Below are 26,578 nucleotides of genomic sequence, written 5' to 3' on the forward strand. Positions count from 1 at the left end.
AGGCACTACTCTGTTGCTATGAGACAAAAGAGTGGGAAGGTGAGCGAGGCAGGAAGTCCCGCCTTTTAGGCACAGACCGCTTTGGTGCTCCCTCCTAGCGTCCACGCCCACCTGCCCACCTATTATTGGTCAGCTCCCAAGTGCCTTGGATCCCTTCGTTCCCTTTTCCCACTTTCATTCCAGGGGCAGTCCAGGCCCTGTCATTTTCCCTCCGAGTCCCTTTTGCGGGACGCAGGCGAGCGGGCCTTCCTTTGGGGCCATTGTGTACGGTGGAAGACGTGGAGGGGGCGGGACTGCGGGGGGGCGGGCGCTTCCCGGCCATTGCTGCCGCCCGCTGTCCGTCATCCAAGGGGCTCGCGCGATTGGTCCTGCCGCGCCCGGCCCCGCCCGGCCCCGCCCTCGACCCCGCCCCGCGCCGGGCTCTCCGGGAGTCTGCTATGGGGTGGGGTGTCCAGCGAATGGTCTCCTCTCGGTGCTAGCGCTGCGGCGGCGTCCCGCGGCCTCCGGCGGAGTCGGGCGGGAGGGAGAGCGGGTGTGGATTTGTCCCGACGGTAATTGCTGCGTTTCTCCGCCTCGGGAGGCCGCGCTGCGGGCTGCTCCTGGCTGGGCAGCGGGGGCTTCGGCGAGTCCACGCTCCCCGCTCGGGCTCGCCGCGCTCCGGGGCGGCGCGCGCGCGGAGTGGGACCGCGCACACGCGTGTCCCTGGGCACCGACGGCGCGCCAGGCCCGGAGCGCGGGCGGCGCCGGCGGGGCTGGGCGCTGCGATCCGGCCGGGGGCCCCGGAGCGGAGGGGACAGCCCCGGCTCCCCGCTCGCGGACGGGGATTCAGACCCGGAACCCGCGCCGGGCCGGGCCGGGCCGGGGGAGGGGGTGGGGAGCGCCTGCACCCGGAGGTGCGCCTCGGGCGCCCAGGGTGGAGCGTGCCCGGGCTGCGGGCGCCGGGGCGGCGAGGGCCACTTTGTCCGCCTGACGCCTCCCTCCGCTCGCCGGGGCCCCGGGCGGCCCGGGAAGGGGCTTGGGCAGGGTGGGGGCCCACGCGTCCCGAAACAAAGCTCAGGACTTTTCGTCCTCCAGCTCCTCCTGGCACTTGGGTGAGAAGCCAGCGACGTGAACGTAGCTTTTCTGTGCCCTCTAGACACTCTCCGTCTGTTTAAAATGGTATTTGGTGTGCCGGTTAATTTGCTCCTGAACTTGGAGGTAGCCACGCTTCGCAGTCTGGACTGCTCGTGTGGGTCGGTACCTGGCGATATTAGCGGGGGAAGCTCCACTCGTGCGCCTTTGTGGACAGCAGAGGTGCCCCCCTGGTCTACTCGCTATGCTTGTTGAACTTGGCGAAAGCTACCGGAACGAAGGCTCCTGGGCTGCCCTGGTGGTTCTGAAAATTTTGAATTGTGATTCAGAGAGAGAAGGGGAGAACGTGGTGTTCTTAGCTAGTTTGAGGAACTCTTGTTTTACTTGCTTTTTTTTTTTTTTTGGTTCCAAGTTGAATATTAAGGAAGCCTTTACGACTTGCCATGTCAGTGGGATATGTACATCGTTCTGTAAGCGAATTTGAGTTCACTGCCCTTTAGCCTACTGTGTTTCCATTTGCACACTCCTTGAAAAGTTGAATCTGGGACCACCTTGAGTTCTGTCGGTGGAGGACGGGATGGGTATGAGTCTGTTCAGTGTTCTGTTGGATCAGTATTTTCATGACTAATTTCTTTTTTTCTTCTCAAATGTTTCGAAGAACTCGGATTCCAGATGGCAAATTCTATGAATGGCCGAAATCCTGGTGGCCGAGGAGGAAACCCCCGGAAAGGTCGGATCTTGGGTATTATCGATGCTATTCAGGATGCAGTTGGGCCCCCTAAGCAAGCAGCTGCAGACCGGAGGACTGTGGAGAAGACCTGGAAACTCATGGATAAAGTGGTGGGTTGTGTCTGACTCTGCCTGTACACATCCCTAGTCATCTTGGATATGGTTTTCCTGATTGATTTATATTCTTAATGTCAAATAATTCTCATGGCTAGTCTTGATTTTTGCGTGTGACGTTTTCTTACTCCGTATGTTTTGAGAAGTTGCATTCAGAGCAAAAACTTACATATTTTTTAACCTTTTGTCTGACTCTTCAAGGTTCAAAGTTCCTCTATATGACTCAGATATGCAAAGCTTTTACTCTTGGCTGCTTTCGGTTGGTTAAGGTTTTAGAATAATTTGGAAGTGTTTGCTCTGTCTTAGGCCAAGTTGCCTTGCTGTTAGATGATAACAAAAAGAGTGTAAACAAGTCATGTAAGGCAGGCTCCAGTGGGACTCTCATGACAACCACATGTGTACTGCTAAGAATAGTTACTTGGGGAAAAAAATCAGATTAGCTCTGAGTGAGAAAACAGCATTTGAGAAAAATAGTTTCCATTGTGATGTTTTGAGAATTCCTCTTCATTAAGAAACTTTCTTGTTGTTGTCGTTAATGGTAGAGTTACGGTTTCTTTCATCTTCTATTCCATTTTGAAACAGGAAACCTTTTCGCATGTTGCTTATTGTGAAAGGAAAATTTATGTTGTGGGTGGTGGGACTGAGACTATCAGAAACCTCTGTGGTTTCTGCATGTTGCTTTCTGACGAACTTAACATTTCACAATAACAAATTAGGGTAGATGTCAACGTCCAGGGAACTCCGGTTAAATAGGCAACCTGAATTCCTTGCAGGGATCTACTGCTACAAGGTAGTTCTCAGTGTTCTGTCTTACTAGGTAGGCTTATGCAGTACATATGATTACAGTGCGGGATGACTCTTGCTTCTGAACCAGGAGCACTGTCCTCACACATTCATGAGTGGTCACAGCACCTCTTGACTTTACTTCAGAGCGCTTTAGGGCTGATTGCAAATTCATGTGCGGCTGTTCATATATTTATCACCACAGAAATAGAGGGTGTCTCAGCCCCTCTCCCTACCTCGTTGGTAGGGATGTGTTACACCCTTCACAAGGTCCAGTGGTGGCACTCACCATTGCTTGGTCTTGTAACTGTGTGCAAAAAAGTGGCCACAAAACAACACAACAATGACAAACACCCCCCACAGTCCATAGGATTAGCAATACAGGAAGGTGACACAATTTATTTTCATATAATGGTCTGGAAAGTGAAGGAGGCTAGAGGAAGAGCGAGACTGCATTGCATGGTCTATGGTGGTAAGTCCGGTGTTAGAATGTATTTGCCAGATAAATATCCGTAGTTTTGAGCTACAGTGTGACCTATTTAAGCTTCTGCCAATTTATTCCAATTGTGATATTAAAGTGCCCCAGACAGAATGATGTCATGGTGTCAGAACATTGCTACTTTTGGGTTGGGGTCAGGTTTTGATTTTAGCATTGGATATTTAAGAATGAGAAGTATTCAGCTTGGTAACTCAATGCATTTGGCAGACACATACTAAGTCTTTTTGTTTTCCTAATGTCTATGCAATTGAAAGTCATCCTTTTTGCCTAAATTACAAGTTGGGGTAAGAGAAGGAACTCAAAAGTTTTTCTATGCTTGCCTGTTATATTAATTAGTGGGCACAAATGGATTGGAATCTATTTCTCTCTCCTTATCCCTTCTTTGAGTAGTTAACACTAACTCATTTGTTAGTGAGAGTTAGAACATCAAATCAAAAAGATTTATATAGGGATGTGGTGAGCTATATTAACTATAAAGTCATCATTTTTGAAACTTTAAAAAATAGATGGTGTGTATAATTTTGGTCTGTGACTGATTGTTAACCTAAATCATATCTACTTTTAATGAGTAGACCATGAGTTATGCCAACTGGTTGGTTATTTGGCAGTTAAGCATCTGCTGTTGCTTATTTTATTAACCCTGCCTTGTGTTTTGGGTTCAGCCACTCTGCTTAAGACACTGACAAGATCATCTATTATCTAAAGTGGATAGGTGGAAGGTGGGTGCGGTATTGGCAAAGGTGCGTTGCTGTGGCTTTTCCTATTTTCTTCATTATGCGTATTTGTCAGAGATGAAAACTTGTTGCGCTCAGTTGTTAATATGTTTGCTGACTTTATGGCGGGAAATCCCATAAATTACTACAAAGGAAGTTTTTCTGCTCATTTCTACCCTATCCCACAGTAATAGCATGGCATTGGTAGTTTCTAATTGGCAGTATATTTCATTTGATAGTGTAATGTAGAAGTGTTCCCATGTGTGTTTATCTTCTCTTATTTGTCACTGGTGAAGGAAGTGGTTTATAACATCCACATGGTCCTGCTGATTACATCAGGAGCTTTATTATTAGTCCAGAAGTTAATCCCTTGACACATTACCTAACTGTTTTGTACAATAACTGCCATGGCGTGAGTTAAGCTTGAGAATAGTAGAAAATTATATGTTTCAAGTCCAATTTGGACGACTTGTTATTTAGTTAGTATTGTTGCTTTATTGAGCATTTTCACGGGGCAGACAATATAATATGACATTAGCTTATTTTTATACAAATAATGGGTACATTCTATGACTTTTCAAACCATATAGCCCTTCTGTGAGTCCGTGCCCTACACGCCTTATGTGCAGTATATGTATTTTTGTGCTGTATATGTGAGTGCACCAGAAATGGTGAAAACACATCGTAATGTGAAAACAAACTCCAAACTCTTTTGTTTTAGTTCCTTAAAAGTAAATTAACTAATTTTAAAGCACATGATGAAGCAGTCTGGAATGGTAGAAAATACCTAGTCAATGTGTAATTTCAACCGTCCTGGACCTCTAGAATTTGCACTGGTCAGCTGAGATTTTATTTTAATTGTTATGTTTTCCGAAGACATGCTTTCTGTACTTGTTCACTGATAAGAGAGAGTAACTGCTCAGTTATGTTCCTTGCACATTGCAAAGCGTTTTGTAACAAAATATCATGCACATGGGGTTAAAATAGTCTATGTATTGAAAAGACTAGCCCGATTATCAAAAGTCATCCATTTGACACGTGTGCTGTCTTTACCTGTATGTGTCATGGGAAGTCTGAACAAAACTCAAGTGAGTGGATCCATTTGTGAGACAGTAAGAGAACTGTTAGCCTTTACATTCAAATATACCCTGAATGGTGGTCTGCCCTGACACGGTTTCTTAAACATGTAACTAAACATTTTTTTTTTTTGAGGACCTACTATGTTCCTACTCAGGGCTTATTATAGGAGCTACAAAGTGAAACCAGACATAATCCTACCCATGAAGGTGCTCAGAGCACACCACCAAAGCCAGGCACATACATGGATAATTGCCACGTAGCACTGGGAAAGACTGTCGGACAGACTTTCCCAAAGCCCAGAGGCAGCAAGGGAAGGCGCCCCCACATGCCATTGCAGAAGCATTGTTTTTCTCACCACTCATCAGACTATGTCTGTGGATCCTGCTGGCCATTGGCTTTCAGGAACAGCTTTATGGTGCTCTTGTTCAAATTGCTGAGGTGAGGGTAAGGAAGTGGTTGCTAATCAGGACGGCAGGAGTGATAATTTATTAATGTGAATTTCCTGTGAGCAAAGGTTTTAACAAGAATCTTAGCTAGGTGATGGAAAAGGGAAGGAACAATTGCCCATTTAATAGATGCTAAATGTACTGAGCACAGAAGGAAGTTTGGGAAATTAAGCAAATGGTTAATTGATGCCAAAGAGCAGAGCCAGTTAAGTACCCACCTACATTTGGGTTTGTTGTCCTTATCATTTATTTGAAATTACATTACTGAAATATTTTTAAAAGGCATTTAAAAATGTAAGGATGCTAAGTAGCCTTTTCCTTGCCTGGGTCTTGAGTACATTTAGTATATTTGCCAAGCACGTTTGTCAGTCAAAGGTAACTAGATATTGATCCTAAAACAGAGTAAATACTCTTCTCCTGCTTAATTCACAATAAAAAATTAATTTTAAAAAAGAATAAATACTCCTAAGTTGAATTATTTAACATTTACTGAATGTAAAGTTGCCTGTGGGTTGCTAGTTTTGATTATATCTCCTTCCTTGGGCCCTTAGGAAAGGAAATCTCATTTACTTGAATTTTAACACAACTATTTCCTCAGTCTCATAAGTTAATTCGACATTAGCAGAACCATAAACTCTATTAGACCTGGCTAGGGAGTTATATATAGCACATCAAGGGTCCATATAAGTTTGGTGAGTAATGGTTAGATATTATTGCCTTGTGCTGAAAGGTATGAATCAATTCTGAAGTTCGCCGTTTTTAACTTCTAGGACAAACTTTTGATAAAAGATTTGAAGGAATTCTACCAAGAGGTATCGTGGATTATCTTTGTGATATAAAGCATATGTATCAGAGGGCTTTGAAAAGTTTGTGGAAAAATGGAGTTATGAGACAATAAGATATCTCCATGAACTTTTGTAACCCTCTTGTATAGCAGAATATTTCCCGAATTAGCAAACTATTAAATTCACGCAATTTTACAATGCAGAATTTGAATCAACTCTTTCTCCCTCAAAGTTGCTTCATTCAAATGCATATTGAGATACTCCTTCATTTATCAGATCTTGAACTCTTGACAGGCTGACATTTCATCAAAAAGTCAGGCCACACAGTAGAATAAAGAAACGCTGTACTCTAAGTAAAGTGTTCTGATCTAGCAGGAGGGGGCTGATGTGTGCATTTGTATAGGATGGAGCATGGAGGAAGTGATAGGCAGGATTATTAGCTGCTCATTGGAAGGAGGTAGGGATTTGAGTGTGTTGGAGAACGTCAGGATGAAGACCTGGTGGGTAACGGAGGTTGTTGAGTGAGAGAAGGTAAATTAGAGAATGGCCACAGGAGCTTTGAACACCCCATTCAGAAATCTGGACTCTTATCTTGTGACTAAGAAGCATTACAGCAACAACAACAATTATTATTGAAAGTTTTTAGTAGGAAAAATGAAATTCAAGGCTGTGCTTAACTCCCTTAACTCGGAGGGATGGTGTTTGAAATTTTCTCATGCTGCCATAAAAGAAGTACCAACGTGCATAAGTTTACTTTCTCCCGGTTGAGACAGCTGAAAGCCTCCACCTGAATTCGGGTTACTGACTTTCTCTCTTTGAGGTCAGGGCCTTGTCTTTTTGAACATCTGCTCCTGCGACAGCTCCATGTGGCCTACTATCTCTCTGTCCTTTCTCTCTGTTTACAAGCTTGCTTTGAATCACATGCACATCTCTAGAGATTGACTCAAGATAAGCTCTTTATTAATCCTGCCTCATTAACATAACACAGACAAACCCTTCCCAAATGGAATTGTAACCTCACACTAGAGATTGTGATTTACAGCACATATTTTGAAGGGGAGTTGCCAGTTTAATCCATAACACAGGGATTGAAAGTAAAGAAACTCAACAGAAGGAGAATGATAAGTAATAATTAAAGGAATGGGCAAGAAATCATGATCCTCACAGTTGGCATAGCAAATGTTAGGTTACATAGGGGAGACAGTTTGGAGATTTAATCTGTGGGTCTTGGTACCTGTCAGAGATAAAAGGATGACACAGGCTAAGTGAAAGTTACTTTTTTTTGAAAGTGACTCTTGAGGCTTTTAGTTTAGTGGACTATGAAAGCAGCCATGCCATTAATGAGACCAGGAAGGGAGGAAGAAAAAGAGGAAGCTTGGGGACTGGTGCATGATAAATTTGTTTTTGACCAAGTTGAGTTTGATGTGCTACAGTGAGATCAGAAAATTGAATGTATATAGGTCAAGTGATAAGTTGCAATTATAGATAAAATAATTTTATGTAGGGGTATTGGAGTAGCATTTCAAGTGTTGGAAACGGATGGAATCTAAGGCTGATTTTAGGAGTCAAGGGCAGAAAAATCCAGAGAATGACCTTTTTGAAGGGTGTGTGGTCCATTTATACAGCCTTAGGGAATGATTGTTTTACCTTGAGGACACATGATTTGATTCAGTATAGATTAATGTTCCACGAATTGAGTTGTGTTTTTAAATCAAAGTCTGCTATTGTACAGACTCAGTTCCTTACTATTTAAAATTTCGTTTGTTTCAATCGTTCTTTTGTGCAGTTCAGAATCTGCTTTGAACCTTGCTTGCAAGGAATATTTTAGCTGACCTAATAACTCTTTAGTACCTTTAGGCTGGAAATGTTAAGTAAGGCACAAGTCAGGAAACGCTTTAAATGCAAGTGCATCCATGAAAAATTAATGTCTTTGAAAATTGTTATGGCACTAGTAATTCATATTTTTATATTTGAGCCTTTGTTTTGATAAGGATAGGTTTTTGGAAGAATCCTATTTTCTTTAATATGAAGCCCCCTCATGTTTTATGTATGTGTATATTGAATAAATATTGACATGTGCATTTAATTACATAAGTGGGTATATCTATAAAAGACCTCTTTAAAGTGTTAGAGAGCAAGGATATCACTTTGATGACTAGGGTTTCCTTGACCGCAGACTAAAAAAAAAAAAAAAAATTACATACCTAACTGCCGTGGAGCTGATTGAGATTCAAAACTATGGGATTTTCGATATTTTCAATTGCCTCATGTGCATGTGAAAGCTGGGCAAAGAGTAAGACTGAACAAGAATCAATGCATTTGAGGTATTGGTGCTGGCAAAGAGTATTGAAAGTACCATTGGACGGTCAGGAGAACAAACAAATCTGTCTTGCAAGTACAGCCAGCATGCTCCTTAGAATCCACAGATAGCGTTGTCTCCCCTACGTGTGATGCCAGTCGCCGCAAAGAGACATCATGCTTGCGTGGTAGAAGATCTCAGGGGAGGGCATGGAGAAGAGGGGGGCCATTAAGGACGTGAACTGACACAGCGATGTGTTCAAACACAATGTTGAGGGTGGCCAGGGCCGGGCAGTGTTTCATTTGTACAGAGGCTTGCTGTGCGTGGGAACTGCCTCTACAGCCCCAAAGATCAACGAGGTGGGTGTGCTGGCGAAAACTATTTTATGCATGGATACAATCAGACAGGTACAAAGAGGTCTGTGCAAAAGTCTTTACATTTCAAAAAAAAAAAAAAAAAGTCTTTACATTCCTTTGACTCAGCATTCTGTAGAGAAACGGAACCAAGAAGGTAGATTGATGTCTAATGATAGCTAGGAAGGGCTCCTGAATTTTTAAAAGGAAATGACACACAATTGTAGGAGGCTGGGAAATTTATGGGTCAGGCACCAGGCTGGAGATTCCTGCAGACTGGTGTCTCAAAATATGAGTCAGGTAATGGGAAGGGTAAAAAGAATGAAGGAATTCTGGCCAAATGTCTATGTATAATTTGGGGACAGAACATTCCCTAGAGAAAAGTATTTTTTTTTAAGCCTGCAGTTGACTGGAAGAGGCCTACCCATATTGGGTAGGATAATCTTCCACCATTTAAGACCAGTTAATTTAATCACATCTAACTACTTTGTAACCACATTTACAATCAAGTTTGACCAAACAACTGGATACAATTGCCTAGCCTATTCGATACATACAATTAAATGCCATTGCTCCCTTTCCTGAGTTGCCATCACAACAATCTTGAGTCAGTTTTTAAAGCCCAACCTTTTTAACCTTGAACAAAACTAAAAGAAGCCATTATTCACGTACAAGAAAAGCAGTTGTAGGAGTACATTGTAGCGGAGTGAGAATTACCATGGCTCTGAACAGTGGATTACCATGGCTCTGAACAGTGGTGTAGGCTAGGGTTCATTCCTTTGTTCCGCTGTTGGCCTCATGTGAAAATGAGGGAGTCTGCCTTAGGGACCTCAATCGTCCCCTTCAGCCCTAGAATCCTTTGAGTTATATGATTATAATGGGATTTTAAAGCCAAAATCTAATACCAAATGCTTTGTCTTTTCACAAGAGGAGTGTAATATCATGAATGCATAATGGGCTGGTACATTCTCGCTCTCAGTCATACAGTTGTCACTCACTCACTGTGACCCGTAAGACAGGGTAGAACTGCCCCTGTGGGTTTCTGAGACGCTACCTTTAAAAAAAAAAATCGTTTTATTGGGGGCTCATACAGCTCTTATCACAATCCATACATCCCTCCATTGTGTCAAGCACATTTGTACATACATTGCCATCATCATTTTCAAAACATTTGCTTTCTACTTGAGACCTTGATATCAACTCATTTTCCACCCTCCTCTACACTCCCTCCCTCATAAACCGTTGATAATTTATCTTTTTTTTTCATGTCTTACACTGATCCCTGTCTTCCTTCACCCACTTTTCTGTTGTCCTTCCTCCTGGGAGGGGGTTATATGTAGATCAGGATCAGTTTCCCTTTTCCCCCCACTTTCCCCTTATCCTTCTGGTATGGCTACTCTCATTATTGGTCCTATGGGGTTTTTCTGTTCTGGATTTCCTGTGTTCCCAGTTCTTTCTTATCTATACCCATGCACATGCTCTGGTGCACCTGGATTTGTAAGGTAGAATTGGGGTCATGACAGGGGGTGGTGGTGAGGGAGTATTAAAGAACTAGAGGAAAGTTATATGCTTCATCAGTGCTATACTGCACCCTGGCTTGCTTGTTTCTTCTGTGTGGGGATGTCCAATTGTCTAAAGATGGGCTTTGGGTCTCCACTCCATACTACCCCTCATTTGTATTGATAAAGGATTTTTTGTACTATGTCTTTGATGCTTGATCCCTGATCCCATTGACACCTCATGATCACACAGGCTGATGTGTTTCTTCCATGCGGATTTTATTGCTTCTCAGTTAGGTGGTTGCTTGTTTATCTTCAAGCCTTTAAGATCCCAGTCACTATCTTTTGATAGCTGGGCACCATCGGCTTTCTTTTCCACATTTGCTATGCATCCATTTTGTCTTCAGAGATTTTGTCGGGGAGGTGAGCATCACGGGATGCCAGGTGATGTTCTTGCGTTGAGGGAGTACTTGAATAGAGACCCAATGTCTGTCTGCTACCTTAATGTTTATAGATATATGTACATTTATCTATGTTCCTATCTTTATAAATAAATATATTTTCATATGTACCTGCCTATATTTAGATCTCTATAAATGTCCTTTGCCTCCTACTTCTGTACTTGATTTCCTTTTGTTCCACTACCATGTTCAGCCTTCATTTGGTTTCAATAATTCCTCTCAGTTACTTTACCCTTGATCAAACCCCACCAGGCATCCTATGCCCGCCTCATCATTGGTTTTAGATCACTTATTATTACCTTATCCCTAGGTTAGTTGATAGCCCCCTTCATTTCCCCTGCCTCCTCTTCTCCTTTTTCCTCCCCAGAACCTTTGGTCCCATTGTTTACTTCTTGGAATTGTTTATCCCGCCTATCTTATCTAGATAGACGTGCAGAGACAATAATAAGCACAAAAACAAGACAGAGCAAAACAAAACAACAAAAGAAAACAACAAGAACAAAAACCAAGGCAACAAAAAAAACAGCGACTCAAAAAGAAAAACCTATAAACGGGTCCAGGTCTGTTGACTTTTAGGAGTGTTTTTCTGTTGAGTTTGATACAGTGCCATGCCTTGGCCCTAAGTCTATTTTTGGTATTCCCTGGGGACTTCATTGCTTTGTTCCTCTTGCTGCCCTGTTGCCTGCCAAAGTGTTTCACCCTGGTGTGGTGGGGTCAGATCGGACACAATTCCCGCACTATGTCTCCAGTGTTGTCCCCTGTAGTGCTGATGTGTCTCCTGGTAGGGGCAACCCTATGGTCTTCTCTGTGCATTGGCTGCTCTGAGCAAAAATATCGTCCTTGGGGCTGGGTGGGCCAGGATGTGTTCCACTCTCTTTCCTTCCCTCTTCCTTTGCTCCTGTGTGCTCTGGTCAGGTGTGCCCCTCTCTCTGAGCTGTAGCTTCAGTACATTCTTCTGGGAGCAGGGGTGGTTGTCCTGTGGTTGGGATTAGCAGACCTCACTGTTGGTTCCCTGCTTCATGCAGGTATGTTGCACTCAAGTGTTGGTGCACTGGGTTGAAGTCTGGTCTCTCTCTCCCCCTCTCCTGTGGAAGCATAAACAATACCCTCCCCTTGGGTGGCTTAGTGCCCTGTTCCCCGGCTACCCAGAGACTGTAATTCTTACAACTCTTTTTTTTTGGTGTGTGAATGTGTGTTTGTATTGGGACCGACTTTTATTCTGGAGCAGGACCTAGACATTTGTAAAAGAGATCTAAGACATTTGAGTCTGAACTTGAACTTTATGGTGAGCTTCTCCTCATACCCTCCTTAAAATTCTGCTTTTAGAAAAGCAGTTTTTCTTTCCCAGCCTTTCTCAGATTATTCTGTATAAGCAGACACTTGAACAATATTTATGGAATTGATGTCTTAAAAACTTGTGGAATAACTAGTGTAGGGTTATTCATTTTGCCACTTGTCATAAATCATTGGGTTTAATGCTACTCCGACGGATGCACTGTGCACTCAGCTGTGTGTTGGAGCTCAGCATTGTTTAGCTCACCGCACTTTTAGAGCACTGTGGGGCCTGTGAAGGCCATGCCGAACTGACCTCAGTCAGTTTCAGATCTTGTACCACTTTTACAGAGACTTCCTAAACTCCCAGCTTATACTCTGTATACTTTCTTAGCCTGCTATGCTATCACGTGCCCCATAAACCTTTCCACATGCCTTTACCTGGAGTATTCCCTTTGACAAATCAGATTTTCTTGGTTGTAGTTGGACAATCTTGCGGAGCTATGAACCAGCTTCTGATTTCTTTTTTTTCCCTGCAGTGCTTTGGATTCTCCAGTACAACATTTAAATTCTCCCTGTGTTTGTGTGCTTGTATGAAAGCCATTGACCTTCCACTGCTCAGGAGCTCTGCTGATGGAGCAGTGAAAAGCTGTTAGTGATCAGTGTACCAGCTGCTCCATGGGAGGAAGACATGGCCATCAGCTACCTTAAAGGTCACAGCCATGACAACCCGACGGGTGGTTCTTCTCGGTGCTGCGGATACTGCTGTCCGTCCTGATGGCAGAGCAGTGGTTCTTCTGCTAGATGACTCTTTGAGGGCACGTTTATGATGCCTTCCTTTGTGTATTCTTTAGGGCCCAAACCAGTGCCTTCACCTTGATGAATGAACAATTGTGTCCTGAAAGTCAAGTAAATTTGCAAATAGACTAAAGTAAAAGTGTAAATGAGTTTAGCAGCTATCATGAATTATATGCCTAATTCTAATTAAATTGTATATTGAGAAAGAAAGTTCTGCATAAGATTTAGAAAATTTAAGCTGTTGTGTGGACTAATGATTGTATAATAGTTCCTTAATCTTGATAGTTCTTACTTTATCTAGAAATGAATGCATTGGATGGTATCTTTTACTCAGATCCCTTAGAGCAAGAATTACACTGCTCCTAAGTTAATTATAGAGGACTAACTTTCTTCTGCCAGACTCCCTGAAGCAGAAGTATGTCTTAATAATCTATAATTCCTTGGCTTTAAGCTCTGCAGTGCTACCTAGTAGTTATTCAAACAATCTAACTGCATAAAGCCCTGAATTTCTTAGAGCTAAAATTTTTTTATTTTTATTTTAACAATTTATTGGGGCTGATACAATTCTTTTCACAGTTCATACATATACATACATCAATTGTATAAAGCACATCTGTACAGTCTTTGCCCTAATCATTTTTTTCTCTTTTCTTCTTTTACATTTTATTAGGGACTCAAACAACTCTTACCACAATCCATACATATACATACATCAATTGTATAAAGCACATCCATACATTCCCTGCCCCAATCATTCTCAAGGCATTTGCTCTCCACTTAAGCCCCTTGCATCAGGTCTTCTTTTTCTTTTCCCCCGCTCCCTCCCCATTCCCCCCTCCCTCATTTGCCCTTGGTAATTTACACCTCGTTATTTTGTCATATCTTGCCCTATCCGGAGTCTCCCTTCCCCCCTTCTCTGCTGTCCCTCTCCCAGGGAAGAGGTCACATGTGGATCCTTGTAATCAGTTCCCCCTTTCCAACCCACTCACCCTCCACTCTCCCAGCATCGTCCCTCACACCCTTGGTCCTGAAGGTATCATCCACCCTGGATTCCCTGTACCTCCAACCCTCATATGTACCAGTGTACAGCCTCTGTCCTATCCAGCCCTGCAAGGTAGAATTCGGATCATGGTAGTTGGGGGGAGGAAGCATCCAGGATCTGGGGGAAAGCTGTGTTCTTCATCGATACTACCTCACACCCTAATTAACCCATCTCCTCTCCTAAACCCCTCTATGAGGGGATCTCCATTGGCCAACACTTGGGCCTTGGGTCTCCACTCTGCACTTCCCCCTTCATTTAATATAATATATATATATACATACATATATACATATACACATATATACACATACATACAAACACTTATTTCTTTTTTTTTTTTTTTGCACGATGCCTTATATCTGGTCCCTTGGGCACCTCGTGATCGCACTGGCCGGTGTGCTTCTTCCATGTGCTTAGAGCTAAAATTTTGATAAAAGCAAATGAGAAAAAAAGTCAAGTAGAAAATGGTAAATTAAAACTATGAAACTTGAAAGTTTCTATTGAAAGTTACTTCGCACATCTGAAAAAAATATTCTAGACACATTTTACATTTATTTATCAGCTAAAAAATTTACCAGTGGAAGAAATCAGTTTGAAGCTTCCTGGTCCCCAAATAGGAGTGAATAATTTATCAATCTGTGACATGTTATTACCAAGTTGTATGTTTGGTGAGATTAAGTTTTGCCTGCTATAGGATTTCAGTGGTTGGATATTTGAAGTTTGTGTATACATTTTATAGTCTTTAATCTATAGAATTGAAAAAGTACCTCCTATTTATAACAGGATTTGTGTTCTCGTTGACATATTATGAGACTTTTTCTGTCTTCAGAGCTAAATGAGCTTCTGTAATACCAAAGTATTAGAAAGTAAGCAAAAGAGATTTTGTCAGCTCATTCAGCTATACTGTTGTGAAGGGTTCACGTTATTACAATAAATACAATGTCATCCCACTTTTCTGAGGGATCTCCCTCCAAGACAGGATTGTAGCCACAGACATGGAGTTTAGAATCTGCACTCCATCACTTAAGGAAGTACGGCTAGAAGGGCCATATTAATAGACTGCCTCTCAGTAGTATATGTAAACATTGCATTTTTTATTTTCAAAAATAAAATGTTAGCATTCAGAAAAATAACCCAAATATACAGGCTTAGATTAAATTTATGAATATATATTTTTTATTTTATTGTAACCCACTACCTTCACTTTACATTATGTGGTGATTTTTTTTTTCATCACATAAAGTTGTAATCTGTGTTGAAGACTACAATCTTTGATGTAAACTTAATGCAAAGGCAAGTCATCAAAGCTAGAACAATAGGTAACACCATGATAAAATATAGAAAAGATGGAAATTGTCAAGCATTTCATCTTGCTTGGATCCATAATCAATGCTCATGGAAATAGCAATCAAGAGATAAGTGACACATTACATTAGGATCCAAGCCCTCTTTAAAGTGTTGAAAAACAAGGTTGTTATTTTGAGGACTACGGTGTGCCTGGCCCAAGCTATGTTATTTTTAATCTTCTCATATGCATATGGACGAATGCATTTGAATCGTGATTTGGTGAAGCGTATGGAAAGTAGCGTGGACTACCAAAAAAACCAGTACATTTATCTTGGAAGAAGTATAGCCAGAAGACCCCTTTAAGAGGCAAGGATGGCGAGCCTTCATTTCATGTATTTTCAACATGGGTCTCAGCACAGAGAAGCTCCTGGAAAAGGACATCGTGTGGAGTAAAGCAGAGATAATTGCTGCCTTCATTAGTATTTCCTATTTTATTGCCAGGTTTAATATTCGTTGCAGTGGCTACATAAAACTCACAGACAGTATTTATGATTAAAGGGTTGTGTTAAACTGGGTTGACTACAGAAACCCAGAAGCACTCGTATATGGATAAGAGAGAGTTCTATATCCCAGGGCAGTTGTATAGTGGGAAAACATCCCAGTCCAGTCCAGATCAAGTCCATAAGTCTGATATTAGCCCATATGTCTGATACTAGCCCACAAATTCCTCTTCAGACTCACATTGTCACTCGCAAAGAAGCCGAATGCAGGAAGATCACAGGCCGGTGATTGAAAACTTGTGGATCCAATGGCAGTGGAAGCGTCACAGGGCTGTCTCCACAGTTCTCCACTACATGGCTTGCTCAGGTCTCAAGGTGGCTCCACGTGGTTTGTCCACTGGAAGTTAAGGACAGAGAAAGAGTGTGGCATAGCAACTAGACTAGACACTGATGCTTATTTAATTCAAGCCACACACCTTTCTACACACACACACACACACACACACACAAATGATTGCCTTACAGGGGTGTGTGTAAATTATTGAATATCAGGGTACCTTTTTTCATTTTGGAGATCCCTTTATTGTGTTTGTACTTTTTGAAATGATCACCATTCAGCTATTTTATAGGTGACTCGGGCACTTTTTTATGTAACTAAGGCAAAACATGTTTTGTAGCATCGAAAACACACAATTTGGAAAAGTCCTTTAAAAAATAAAAGAAATGCTTATGATACACAATACAAAATTGGGGATCACAATGAATTTTGCTTGCATGAGGAAACAGTCATAACTTCATAAATTTTGGAAAGCTGACACACGCACAGTATCTAGAGGAACAATGTAAACTACGCTGGTTCTCTTCCATTATGTCCATGCTTCTAGTGATTGGGCCATAGGACACGGTCAGTCACCAAATTTGAAGTAGATAATTCTTTCCATATAGTGAGCTAGTTGGTACTGTGGGCACCTAAAGTATTCTGAAGACACTATTTTATTTGTCAAGATTGTTGACAGTTTGTGATCACAAGTGTTGAAGGGATCAGGTGTCCAAGGAAAAAAATTCATATCATTGAGAATGAGGGGCAGTGTAGAGCGGGGATCCAAAGCCTATCTATAGACAACTGGACATCCCCTTCATTCAGAAGGGTCACAGGTAGGAGACGAGCCAGTCAGGGTGCAGGGTAGTAGCAATGAAACATACAACTTTGCTCTAGTTCTTTAGTGCCTCATTCCCCCACTATCATGATCCCAATTCTACCTTGCAAATCCGGCTAGACCAGAGGATGTCCACTGGTACAGATAGGAACTGGAAATACAGGAAATCCAGGACAGATGACCCCCTTCAAGACCAGTGGTGGGAGTGGCGATACTGGGGATGGGGTTAGGGATGGAGGAAGGGTGGGGTGGAAAGGGGGAACCGATTACAGGGATCCACATATAACTTCTTCCCTGGGGGACAGACAACAGAAAAGTGGGTGAAGGGGGACGCCAGAATAATAACAATTTATAAATTATCAAAGGTTCAAGAAGGATGCGGGTACGGGGAGTGAGGGGGAAAAATGAAGAGCTGATACCAAGGGCTCAAGTAGAAAGCAAATGTTTTGAGAATGATGAGGGCAACAAATATGCTTGACACAAATGGCTGGATGTATGGATTGTGATAAGAGTTGTATGAGCCCCCAATAAAATGATTTTAAAAAAGATTGTTGACAGCTATTAAAGTGTTTATATAAGTGACTATGTGGACGTGTGACACATATTCCTCCCACTAAACATTAACTAAACATTTCTTTAACTAAGATTCACATTAGCCAGATTTCACAAACACCTTTGGCCATTCCAGTGCTATCTAGTAGGAAGTTAAGCATAATGAAAGTGAAGTTACCTTGGAAAAAGATAATCATCTTGACCACTTGGGCTCATGATATCTTGTTCATGAAAATCTATTTTAAATTATGATTTATACCTTAGAAGAAGGCCAGGCATTCCATGACTACACGATCACTGGAGGCAAACGTGTGCATAAGCAAATGTGGTGAAGAAAGCTGATGGTGTCTGCTACCAAAAGATAAAGCGTCTGGGGTCTTAAAGGCTTGAAGGTAAACAAGTGGCCATCTAGCTCAGAAGCAACAAAGCCCACATGGAAGAAGCCCACCAGCCTGTGTGATCACAAGGTGTTGATAGGATCAAGTATCAGGCATCAAAAAACACAAATAATCATATCATTGGGAATGAGGGGGAGTGCAGAGTGGAGACACAAAGTCCATCTTAGGCAACTGGACATCCCCTTATAGAAGGATTGCGGAGAGGAGACGAGCCAGTCAGGGTGCAGAATAGCATCGACAAAACATACAAATTTCCTCTTGCTCTTTAATGCTTCCTTCCCCGTCCCTCCCCCTGCCCCACTATCATGATCCCAATTCTGCCTTATAAATCTGGCTAGACCAGAGGATACACACTAGTACAGATAAGAGCTGGAAACACAGGGAATCCAGGACAGATTATATCCCTCAGGACCAATAATGGTATTAGCGATACCAGGAGGGGAAGGGGAAGATAGGGGTGGAAAGGTGGAACCGGTTACAATGATCTACATATAACCCCCTCCTTGGGGGACAGACAACAGAAAAGTGGGTGAAGTGAGACATCAGTCAGTGTTAGACATGAAAAAATAATAATAATTTATAAATTATCAAGGATTTGTGATGGAGGGAGGTAGGGAAGGAGGGGAAAATGAGCTGCTACCAAGGGCTCAAGTAGAAAGCAAATGCCTTGAAAATGATGATGACAACAAATGGACAAATGTGCTTGACACAATGGATGTATGTGTGGATTGTGATAAGAGTTGTACAGCCCCAATAAAATGACTTTTTAAAAAAAGGCCAGGTTTGTGAGGAGCCCCAAAGTTCTTAATCTCCATTAGCTACCTGTTGCCTGCAGATTGATTCCAATTCAGAGTGACTGCAGGATGGAATAGGACTACCTTAAAGGACCTCTAGGGTGTCCGTCTTCACAGACATGGAGTACCAGCTCTTTCTCATAAAGCAGCTGGTGAGTTCACACTGCAGCTTAGGGCGGATCCACTGCACCATCAATTGTTGTAAACATCCTTTTGAGTACATTTTGCTTCTTATTAAGAATCTTAGGCAGTTAAGAGTGTGCCTGGTCATGTGCAATTCTCAGTGGTTTATTGAGTTTTGGTTTTTAAAGTTCAGGAACACTTTTCCCTGTAAATAGAGGAATAAGAATGAGCTGGATTTGGTCAGAGTTACATTAAATCACATGAATACACAGGAGTCACAAGTGAATGTCAGAGAACAACTACCTTTTCTTGTTGGCACAGAATATCTTTAGCTCTACCAGGAGACCCGAATGCCCCGGTGGTGAGGTGCCACCTGATGGATTACCAAACCGTTATATAACATGTTTATGGGCAAGGTAGAAAGTATGAGGGAAGAGGAAAGAACTCGTTCTGGCTTGACATCTATGTACTACTTAATGAGTCAGTTATTAAAATTGCACCTCTTTGTTTTATTCTCCTCAGGAACAATATGCTGAAACACTAATTAGAATCTATGAGAGCACTTTAGTTGGGAGTTCAATGTAATAAAATAATGTTTAAATATGAAACATTGGTTACCAGAAAAAGAGGCTCATTTCTTCATTTTTATTTAAAACAGGACTCTAATATACAGGATTTCAATTAAGCTGTGAACAGTCAGATGTTTTAGCAGATAGGATTGAGAGCATTTGGGTTTAAAAGTAAGAGTAATAAAAGAATGAATGGGAGAGGAAAATAGGGATTGATTATATTAGGATAGAAGATAATATTTAATAGTTCTGTATAGATAATAGTAATTAGTTTGAGATGGTATTTTTTACTACAGAAAATTAATTCTATATATTTGTCTCTTCTTTGAAATAGAGGATTGTAGCTCTCTATAAAAATGTTTTATTTCTGTCTTTGTTTTTAGGTGAGACTATGTCAAAATCCCAAACTTCAGTTGAAAAATAGCCCACCATATATACTTGATATTTTACCTGATACATATCAGCATTTACGGCTGATCCTAAGTAAATATGATGATAACCAGAAGCTCGCCCAACTCAGTGAGAATGAATATTTTAAAATCTACATCGATAGCCTCATGAAAAAGTCAAAACGCGCAATCCGACTCTTCAAAGAAGGCAAGGAAAGGATGTATGAGGAGCAGTCTCAGGACAGGTAAGCAGACTTCATGTGTTTCCCTCCTGTGCTTTCCAGCATCTGCACAGAGGGCCTGCTGCCACCTCGCTTACGCCAATTAAGTGATCTCATACGACCGAGTAGAACTGCCCCTGTGAGTTTCTTGAGCCATAAATTTGGGGGGGATTAAAAAGCCTCATCTTTGTCCCTTGGGGAGGCTAGCCGCTTCAAGCTGCTACACGTGTGGTTAGCAGCCTGGTCTGTAACTCACTCTGCCACCAGGGCTCCTCTCTGCATCCTCACACAGGAGGCCCTGGCAAGCCGGAGAGATGCGCTGCTCAGCAATGGAATCCTGCTCTTCTGCGAGGACGGAGGGGATTCTTCCACTGAAACTCCCCTGCCCCTTCTCTGGCTTTTCGTTTCCTTGTGAGAAACAGGAGGACCCCTGTGGCCTAGCACGTTGGGCTGCTAAATGCAAGGTGTGCAGCTTGAACCACCAGTCAGATTTATAGTCTCGGAAGCCCACAAGAGCAGCTCTGCTCGGTTCTGTTAGGTCCCCATGAGATGGGATCAACTCACGGTCAGTGACAGGGAGCGCATTCTGCAAGGGGCTTCAGAGAGTTTATGGAAAAGTGGAATGAAAAGACAACGGAGTTTTCCATCAACTTTTTGCAGCCCCGGCTTCAAGAGCTTTCAAGGAAAACTTCTAAGAGCTGTCTCATGTTTCTTATCGTTCTTTAATACATCAGAAGTTCATTCGTTTTTTGACTTAACATTCTATTGTAAGGAGCCCTGGTGGTGCAGTGGTGAAGCGCTTAGCTGCCACCTGAAAGGTTGCCGCTGGTTGATACCCTCTAGAGTCTAGGCACTCCAAGGGCAAACATTACTGCGTTGGAAACTCCGCGCAGTAGTGGCAGTTTGTTCTTTAGGGTTGCCGTGAGTTGGGCATCCACCGTGGGAATGTGTTTGGGAATTTTGGAATTCCATTGTCTGTACAGAGCACACTTTACTCATACATTTATGTATGTGTTCCTGAACACAGCGGTTCTACTTTTTGGTTCTTCTGACGAGTGTTGTAGTGACTATTGGTGGTCAAGTCTTTGCATGGATGTTTTCCGTTCTTTAGGGATACATGCCTCATGTGCTGATTCTATGTTTGCCATTCTGGGGAATCACCAAACTGTTTTACACACCGGGGCTGCATCATTCTACAACCTTCCGTCAAGGAATGGGGGGTGCACTCTTCCCACATCACCGTCATCATCATTTGTGTTCCATTTCCCAGATACTTCACCGTCACCCTATTGCATGTGAAGTCTTATTGCGCTTCTGGCTCTAAAACACTTACTCACTTTTTCCTTTGAATTTCCTTCCAGTCTGCACTTGTTTTTTCTCCTTGTTGCTAAAATCCTTTAATCCACAAATGTTTCTGATTTTGATAATGTCCAATTTGTCTGTTCTTGTCTTATGTTAAGTGTGCTTATGGTGTGATGGCTAAGAAGTCATGATTAAAAAGCATATCCGGTCCCATGTCCCTTTTGTTTTCTTCTACGAGTTTCATGGTTTTAGTCGTTCTCTGTATTTAGAAATCCAGTTCCAGTATCATTCTTCCCCACAGTGAATGGATTAGTGCCCATGTAGAAAATATAGGTCTGTAGATTGTCTTAGTTAATCTTAAGATTGATGCTCTTGCACTTAGCTAGGTGTCTTTAATTCTTCAGTAATGACTTTCAGTTTTTAGCATACTGGCCTTTCACGTTCCTGGTAAAATTTATTCGTAGCTAATTGTATTTTTAAAATTGCTATTATAAATGGAATTATTTTCTTTGGTTACCCTTTAAATCTTTTCCTTGTCTAATTGTTCTGATTAGAATTTCTAGTACAATATGGAATAGCTGTGATAAGAATAGGCATTCTCTCTCTCCTTAGTCTTTATCCATTGCGAATGATATACATTTTTGATGAATTCCCCTTATCATAGAAAGGCGTTTTCTCTTCTGTTCCCAGCTGCTGAGTGTTTTTATCATGAAAGGGAATTGGATGAACAGAGCCTGTTGAAATGAGTTTCTTCTGGTAGAATTGATTTTTACACAGTCCTACTAGGATCTGTTAGGACAATCATTTGCAAGCAGGCTACAGTGAGGCACGGCACACGAAGCTCTGGACATTTTCTCTGTGTTCCATAGAGCAGAAGATAATGGTCTTTTTATAATGGCCTCATGTTCGATAGATAGCAAAATATGCTATTTAGTGGGCTAACTTTAACATGTTTGACATTCTGATAATAGGAATATTTTAGTACTGTGAACACCCTTTTGTTGATTCTTCAAAGGGCTTACTACGATTAAGATGAAAAAGTTTAGCAATCATCAAAATGATAATATGGTGTTTATTGACTACACTTACAGTGCCACAACTAACTCTATTTTTATTGAAGAAAATGGGGCTCAACGAACACAAATTGAAATGTGTATTTTAACGTTCTTGCATATATGTTTTGTCAAAAATAAACAGAATAATGAAATATTTCTGAATAAATACCTGTATGTTTAAAGTATAAATGGGTCTGCTTTAAAGAGAGGGTAAATATTTTTAAAAAAATCATGTGTCAGTTTTTAAATACCTATCTTAATTTTTGGCTGAGGAATGAACAATAGGAGTTTTGAAAGTAGCTTCCCAGAGAGGCATGTTTTTTTGTATGTTTGTATGCTGTAATATGTATGTTACTACATTTAGCCTATGTGAAAGGTATATTGAAATTATAATTAGGTAAAGATATTTGCTGCTGAAATAGGAAATAAGACACAGCAAACGCCTTTTGTTCTGTAGTGATACTTTAAGAAGAGGTGGTAGAATGACTTCTAGTAGAAAAAGGCTCAAGTTGACTTTATGCCACAAGTGACTTTCATAATTCAGTTTCTTTTCCCTGGTCGCCACCCCCCACTCCCCCTCCCCGACCCCCAACTCCCTACCAGAAATTGAAAACTGTGTTTGTTGGTGGGCCTCCAGCAGGGCGTCTGAACCATTGGGCTTGCATTTCTAAAAGAGTCATCCATTATTTTTTGACCCACATGAACTTGCTTGTGTCTGTGTATGGTGAGAGTATGTAAAAGCATATATACAGACTTGGGAATTTGTATTTTCAAGCCCAGTGAGTAGGAAACTTTATATTATATTGCTGTTCTAGCTGACAAATGAAAAAAAAAATCTCTGAGAAACTCCTTTCTGCAATTGGCCAGCTAACTTCATCCGTTGTCCATTTTAATAGCAAGGGTTAGCATTTTATGTAAATGTACTTATTACCTGCTCTGTGAGGCATGATGTGTATTTTGCAGCTTACTCCAAGAGGATGATGGCTTAAGGATATTCATATTTTTCTTATTTTAGAACTTCCTCAGTGAACCAGCATCCGATAGCCCGTTTATCCATCCTGTAGTCTAATCTGCAACCACTGAAACAAAACCTCAGATCAACTGAGGTGGAGAAAATAGCTCTGTGTTTGATAAACAACCTGTGAACAAATGAAAGGCACTTAAAAAAAACATACCAGCAAGTAATAGTGTCCTTCTCAGAGCCCCTGAACTAGTGGTGCTGAAAATTAATCAACCTCTGGACAGAATGGGCATAGGAAGATGGGTGAACAAGTTTGAATGGTTTGTATAGCATTCAAACCTATTGAGATAAATAAACAATTAAAAGGTATATCAGCTTTAAAACATTAGTCTTAGAAGATGCTAGCTTTTGTTTAAAATCCTTCAGGAGCATCAGGCAAAAATATTTTTCTCCACTGACCCCTTGGTGAGAACAAAGAAAATCTGTTCCATTAGCACTTCCCTTCTCCGATATCACAAATCACTACCTGCTTTGTATACCTGTGTGGTAGCTTATCAGATAGTCTAGGAAGAACATCTGGAACTGAATAAAGATACATGGTCAGGTGAAAAGTCCCATCAGAAACAACAGTAACGAGGACAGTCTTTCTTCTCCCACCACCCAAACTCAAAACCATGAACACAGCTACTTGCTTCCTTCCCACCACTGGACAGCCTCATTGCACGGAACAGAGTGATCGGCTGTTGATTTAAATGTTTACATTTGTGGAAACAAACACATGTTGGTCAAATAGACATATACGAATGGTCATTGAGTCGTCGTGAGATTCTTCGTGAGTTTTCAGTTCACTGCTTAGAGTGCTAGAACTGTATGTCTTCCTTGGAAGAAGTACAGTGGGAGTGCTCTGTAGAGGCAAGCATGGTGCAACTGTGCTGTACAGGCGTGGGACGTGTCGTCAGGAGAGACCAGTCCCTGGAGAAGGACATCCTGCCTGGTGAACTCGAGGGCAGGGAAAAGAGGAAGGCCCTCAGGAGATGAATGGGCACAGTGGCCGCAACGTAGGCTTGAGCATAGTAGCGATTGTGGGTGGTGCCTCACTGGGCAGTGTTTCGTTCCATCGTGCATGAGTCGCACATGCTGTGCTTGGATGGGAAACTGACTCAATGGCGCCTAACAATGTGTACAGGACACCAGAGGTTACTGAGCTTATTTATAATGGCCCTTGAGTATAACTTTTTTTTTTCTTTCACAAGGAACCCTGTAGTTTGTGTGAAGAAACTGGGGGAAAGAATGTAGTCTGAGCGAGTAGAGGATTATGGAACTGAGAAATGTCATAGCCTCATGCTACTTCTGCTTCAAGTGCTCATTGCAACTTGATTTTCTTTCTGGCTCCACTCTATGTTCATCACTGTTTAACTGGCATTTTTCTTTTCATATGTTCTCAAGCTTTTGTTTCTTAAAACCATGATGTAGGTGTTTATTTCTAATTAAACGTTACTGTTGCTACATTTGAGACTTGACTTTGTTTTAGACTAAATCTTGCTATTGCTACACCTCGCTTTTTAACTAGTACTCTCCTGAATGGCTCACATTTAGTTCACGAAGTATCAATTGTTTTATGGCTCATGGGAGGTAATGCTTTATTTATTTTATAAATTTATATTTAAGAATTTGCTTACTGATGATGATGATTGAACTTCATGAGGGCAGGGAATAAATTTCAAGTAGAACAATGAGTGAGTATTAAGTTATTCCAAAGAACTTACTGAGCTCCTTTAAATTCAAGTATTTGTATAAATATTTTAATTTATATTTCATTGTTTTTTAAGAATTTTCTGTATTTGTCCCCATTCTGTCTCCCCCCCTTTTAAATAGAAGATGAAAAAGATGGAAAGATTCTTCTTTGAGATTTTAAAATATCTAGCTTGGATTTTAGAGAACAAATTGTAATGTCATATTCAAGCGCTTCTTTGAGATAGGAAATAGAGTTTCTTTTATAAAACTTGAATATCTTCTGGATATTGACATTTTTTCATTAATGAATGAAAAGTTTATTTAGTCTTGAGAATGCTTTCATTCATATTTCAAGTATCTGAAGGACACACTTTCCTGAAGTTTGGAAATGAAGAACTTATTTCAAAACACCATGAACGTGGAGGCCACAAGAAAGCTATCTACACAGTTTTGTTCAGAGTTAAACAAAGGGAGTCTGTTTGAGTGGGCAGGTGAGAGCTTGCAGAACCTTTGACTAGTAAGAACTTTTGTGCCCTATCCATTTGACTAACTACATCCCTTGGCATGCTGGCTAGAGTTGAAGAATTTTCTAGTTGATTTTTCTTTAGTTGAAGTAGGGTTTCTCCAGCAAATTCTCTGTATTTTTAAAAATAAAAATAAAACTAAAACAAACTTATTCAGATGTAATTTAAAACCGGTTTGTTTCTATTGATATTTTCCATAAAATGTTTACATGTAATTCTACGTAATAAACATTGACCCATTTTCAGCTGTGTTGAGCTATTTTTCAACTCTTGGTTTCTTAGTAAAATTTTATTGCAACTGACTTAACTTCTTCCAAGTCAGATTGTATACTATGGCCACACAATATATTTTGATTTAATAAAAGGGGGAATTTTCCCCCTGCAAATTAGAGCGTATTAAATATTTATAAATTCCTGAGATAGATAACTATTGTGTTATAAGAGAGAAGCAAATCACAAGACACAGTGAACTTGGCTTTATGGTTGAATACCTTTTATGTTTTTCAGTCTTAAGACAGCTTATTAAAATTGATGTTTTCCTTTCAGTAAATATCTGGTGACATTCAGATTTGATAATTAAAATCCAGAAGCATTCAAGAAAGAATGCCTGTTTTTAGTTTCATAATAACAATACTCCCACAAAGAAGGTTGATGAATGATGCCTTTCAAGTGGCAGATTTGTTATTTAGTTAATGAAAGATCCTTTGGCAGTTTCTGACAAAACTCAATTAAAGCCTGTTTATAAAACAGACAAGCTGCAGCGATAATCCTATAGCCCGAGGAATGCTTGGAAATGTAGCCCGAGACAAGATCCCATTTTTTCAGTGGTTTAACAAAGAAGTGGAATTTCCAGGACTCCAAACGGATTAGTATTCAACGTTAATTGGGTACCATGTTTGTGTCTGTTTTGAAATGAAGTGTTTCAGAAATACTCATTTTGCTAAATCTGTTTTTAACATTTATCTTTTCTCTCTTTAGCTCATTATTAAGAGTATGTTGTTGAGTATGCATTTATACAGCTGTTCGGTAAACATGTGCTAATTTATAGTAGGATACCTATATGAAATC

The 26,578-nt window shown here is 41.1% G+C and overlaps 1 protein-coding gene across 4 annotated transcripts in view; it reads left to right on the forward strand.

Moving 5' to 3' along the window:
• Positions 1-397: 397 nt before the first annotated feature.
• The window catches only part of CBLB (Cbl proto-oncogene B), a 238,033-nt gene continuing 211,852 nt past the window's right edge, over positions 398-26,578 (forward strand). For 2 of the 4 annotated variants that reach the window (XM_075542584.1, XM_075542585.1), the window contains exons 1-3: positions 421-551; positions 1,730-1,911; positions 19,708-19,958. In XM_075542584.1, the coding sequence (XP_075398699.1) occupies positions 1,744-1,911; positions 19,708-19,958 (419 nt within the window). In that variant the 5' untranslated portion in view covers positions 421-551; positions 1,730-1,743. Of the gene's footprint in view, positions 552-948; positions 1,092-1,729; positions 1,912-19,707; positions 19,959-26,578 lie in introns of those variants that run through there. The other 2 variants (XM_075542586.1, XM_075542583.1) reach the window with 2 other exon arrangements.

The sequence above is a fragment of the Tenrec ecaudatus genome, chromosome 2 (assembly GCF_050624435.1).
Source record: "Tenrec ecaudatus isolate mTenEca1 chromosome 2, mTenEca1.hap1, whole genome shotgun sequence".
Taxonomy (NCBI): domain Eukaryota; kingdom Metazoa; phylum Chordata; class Mammalia; order Afrosoricida; family Tenrecidae; genus Tenrec; species Tenrec ecaudatus.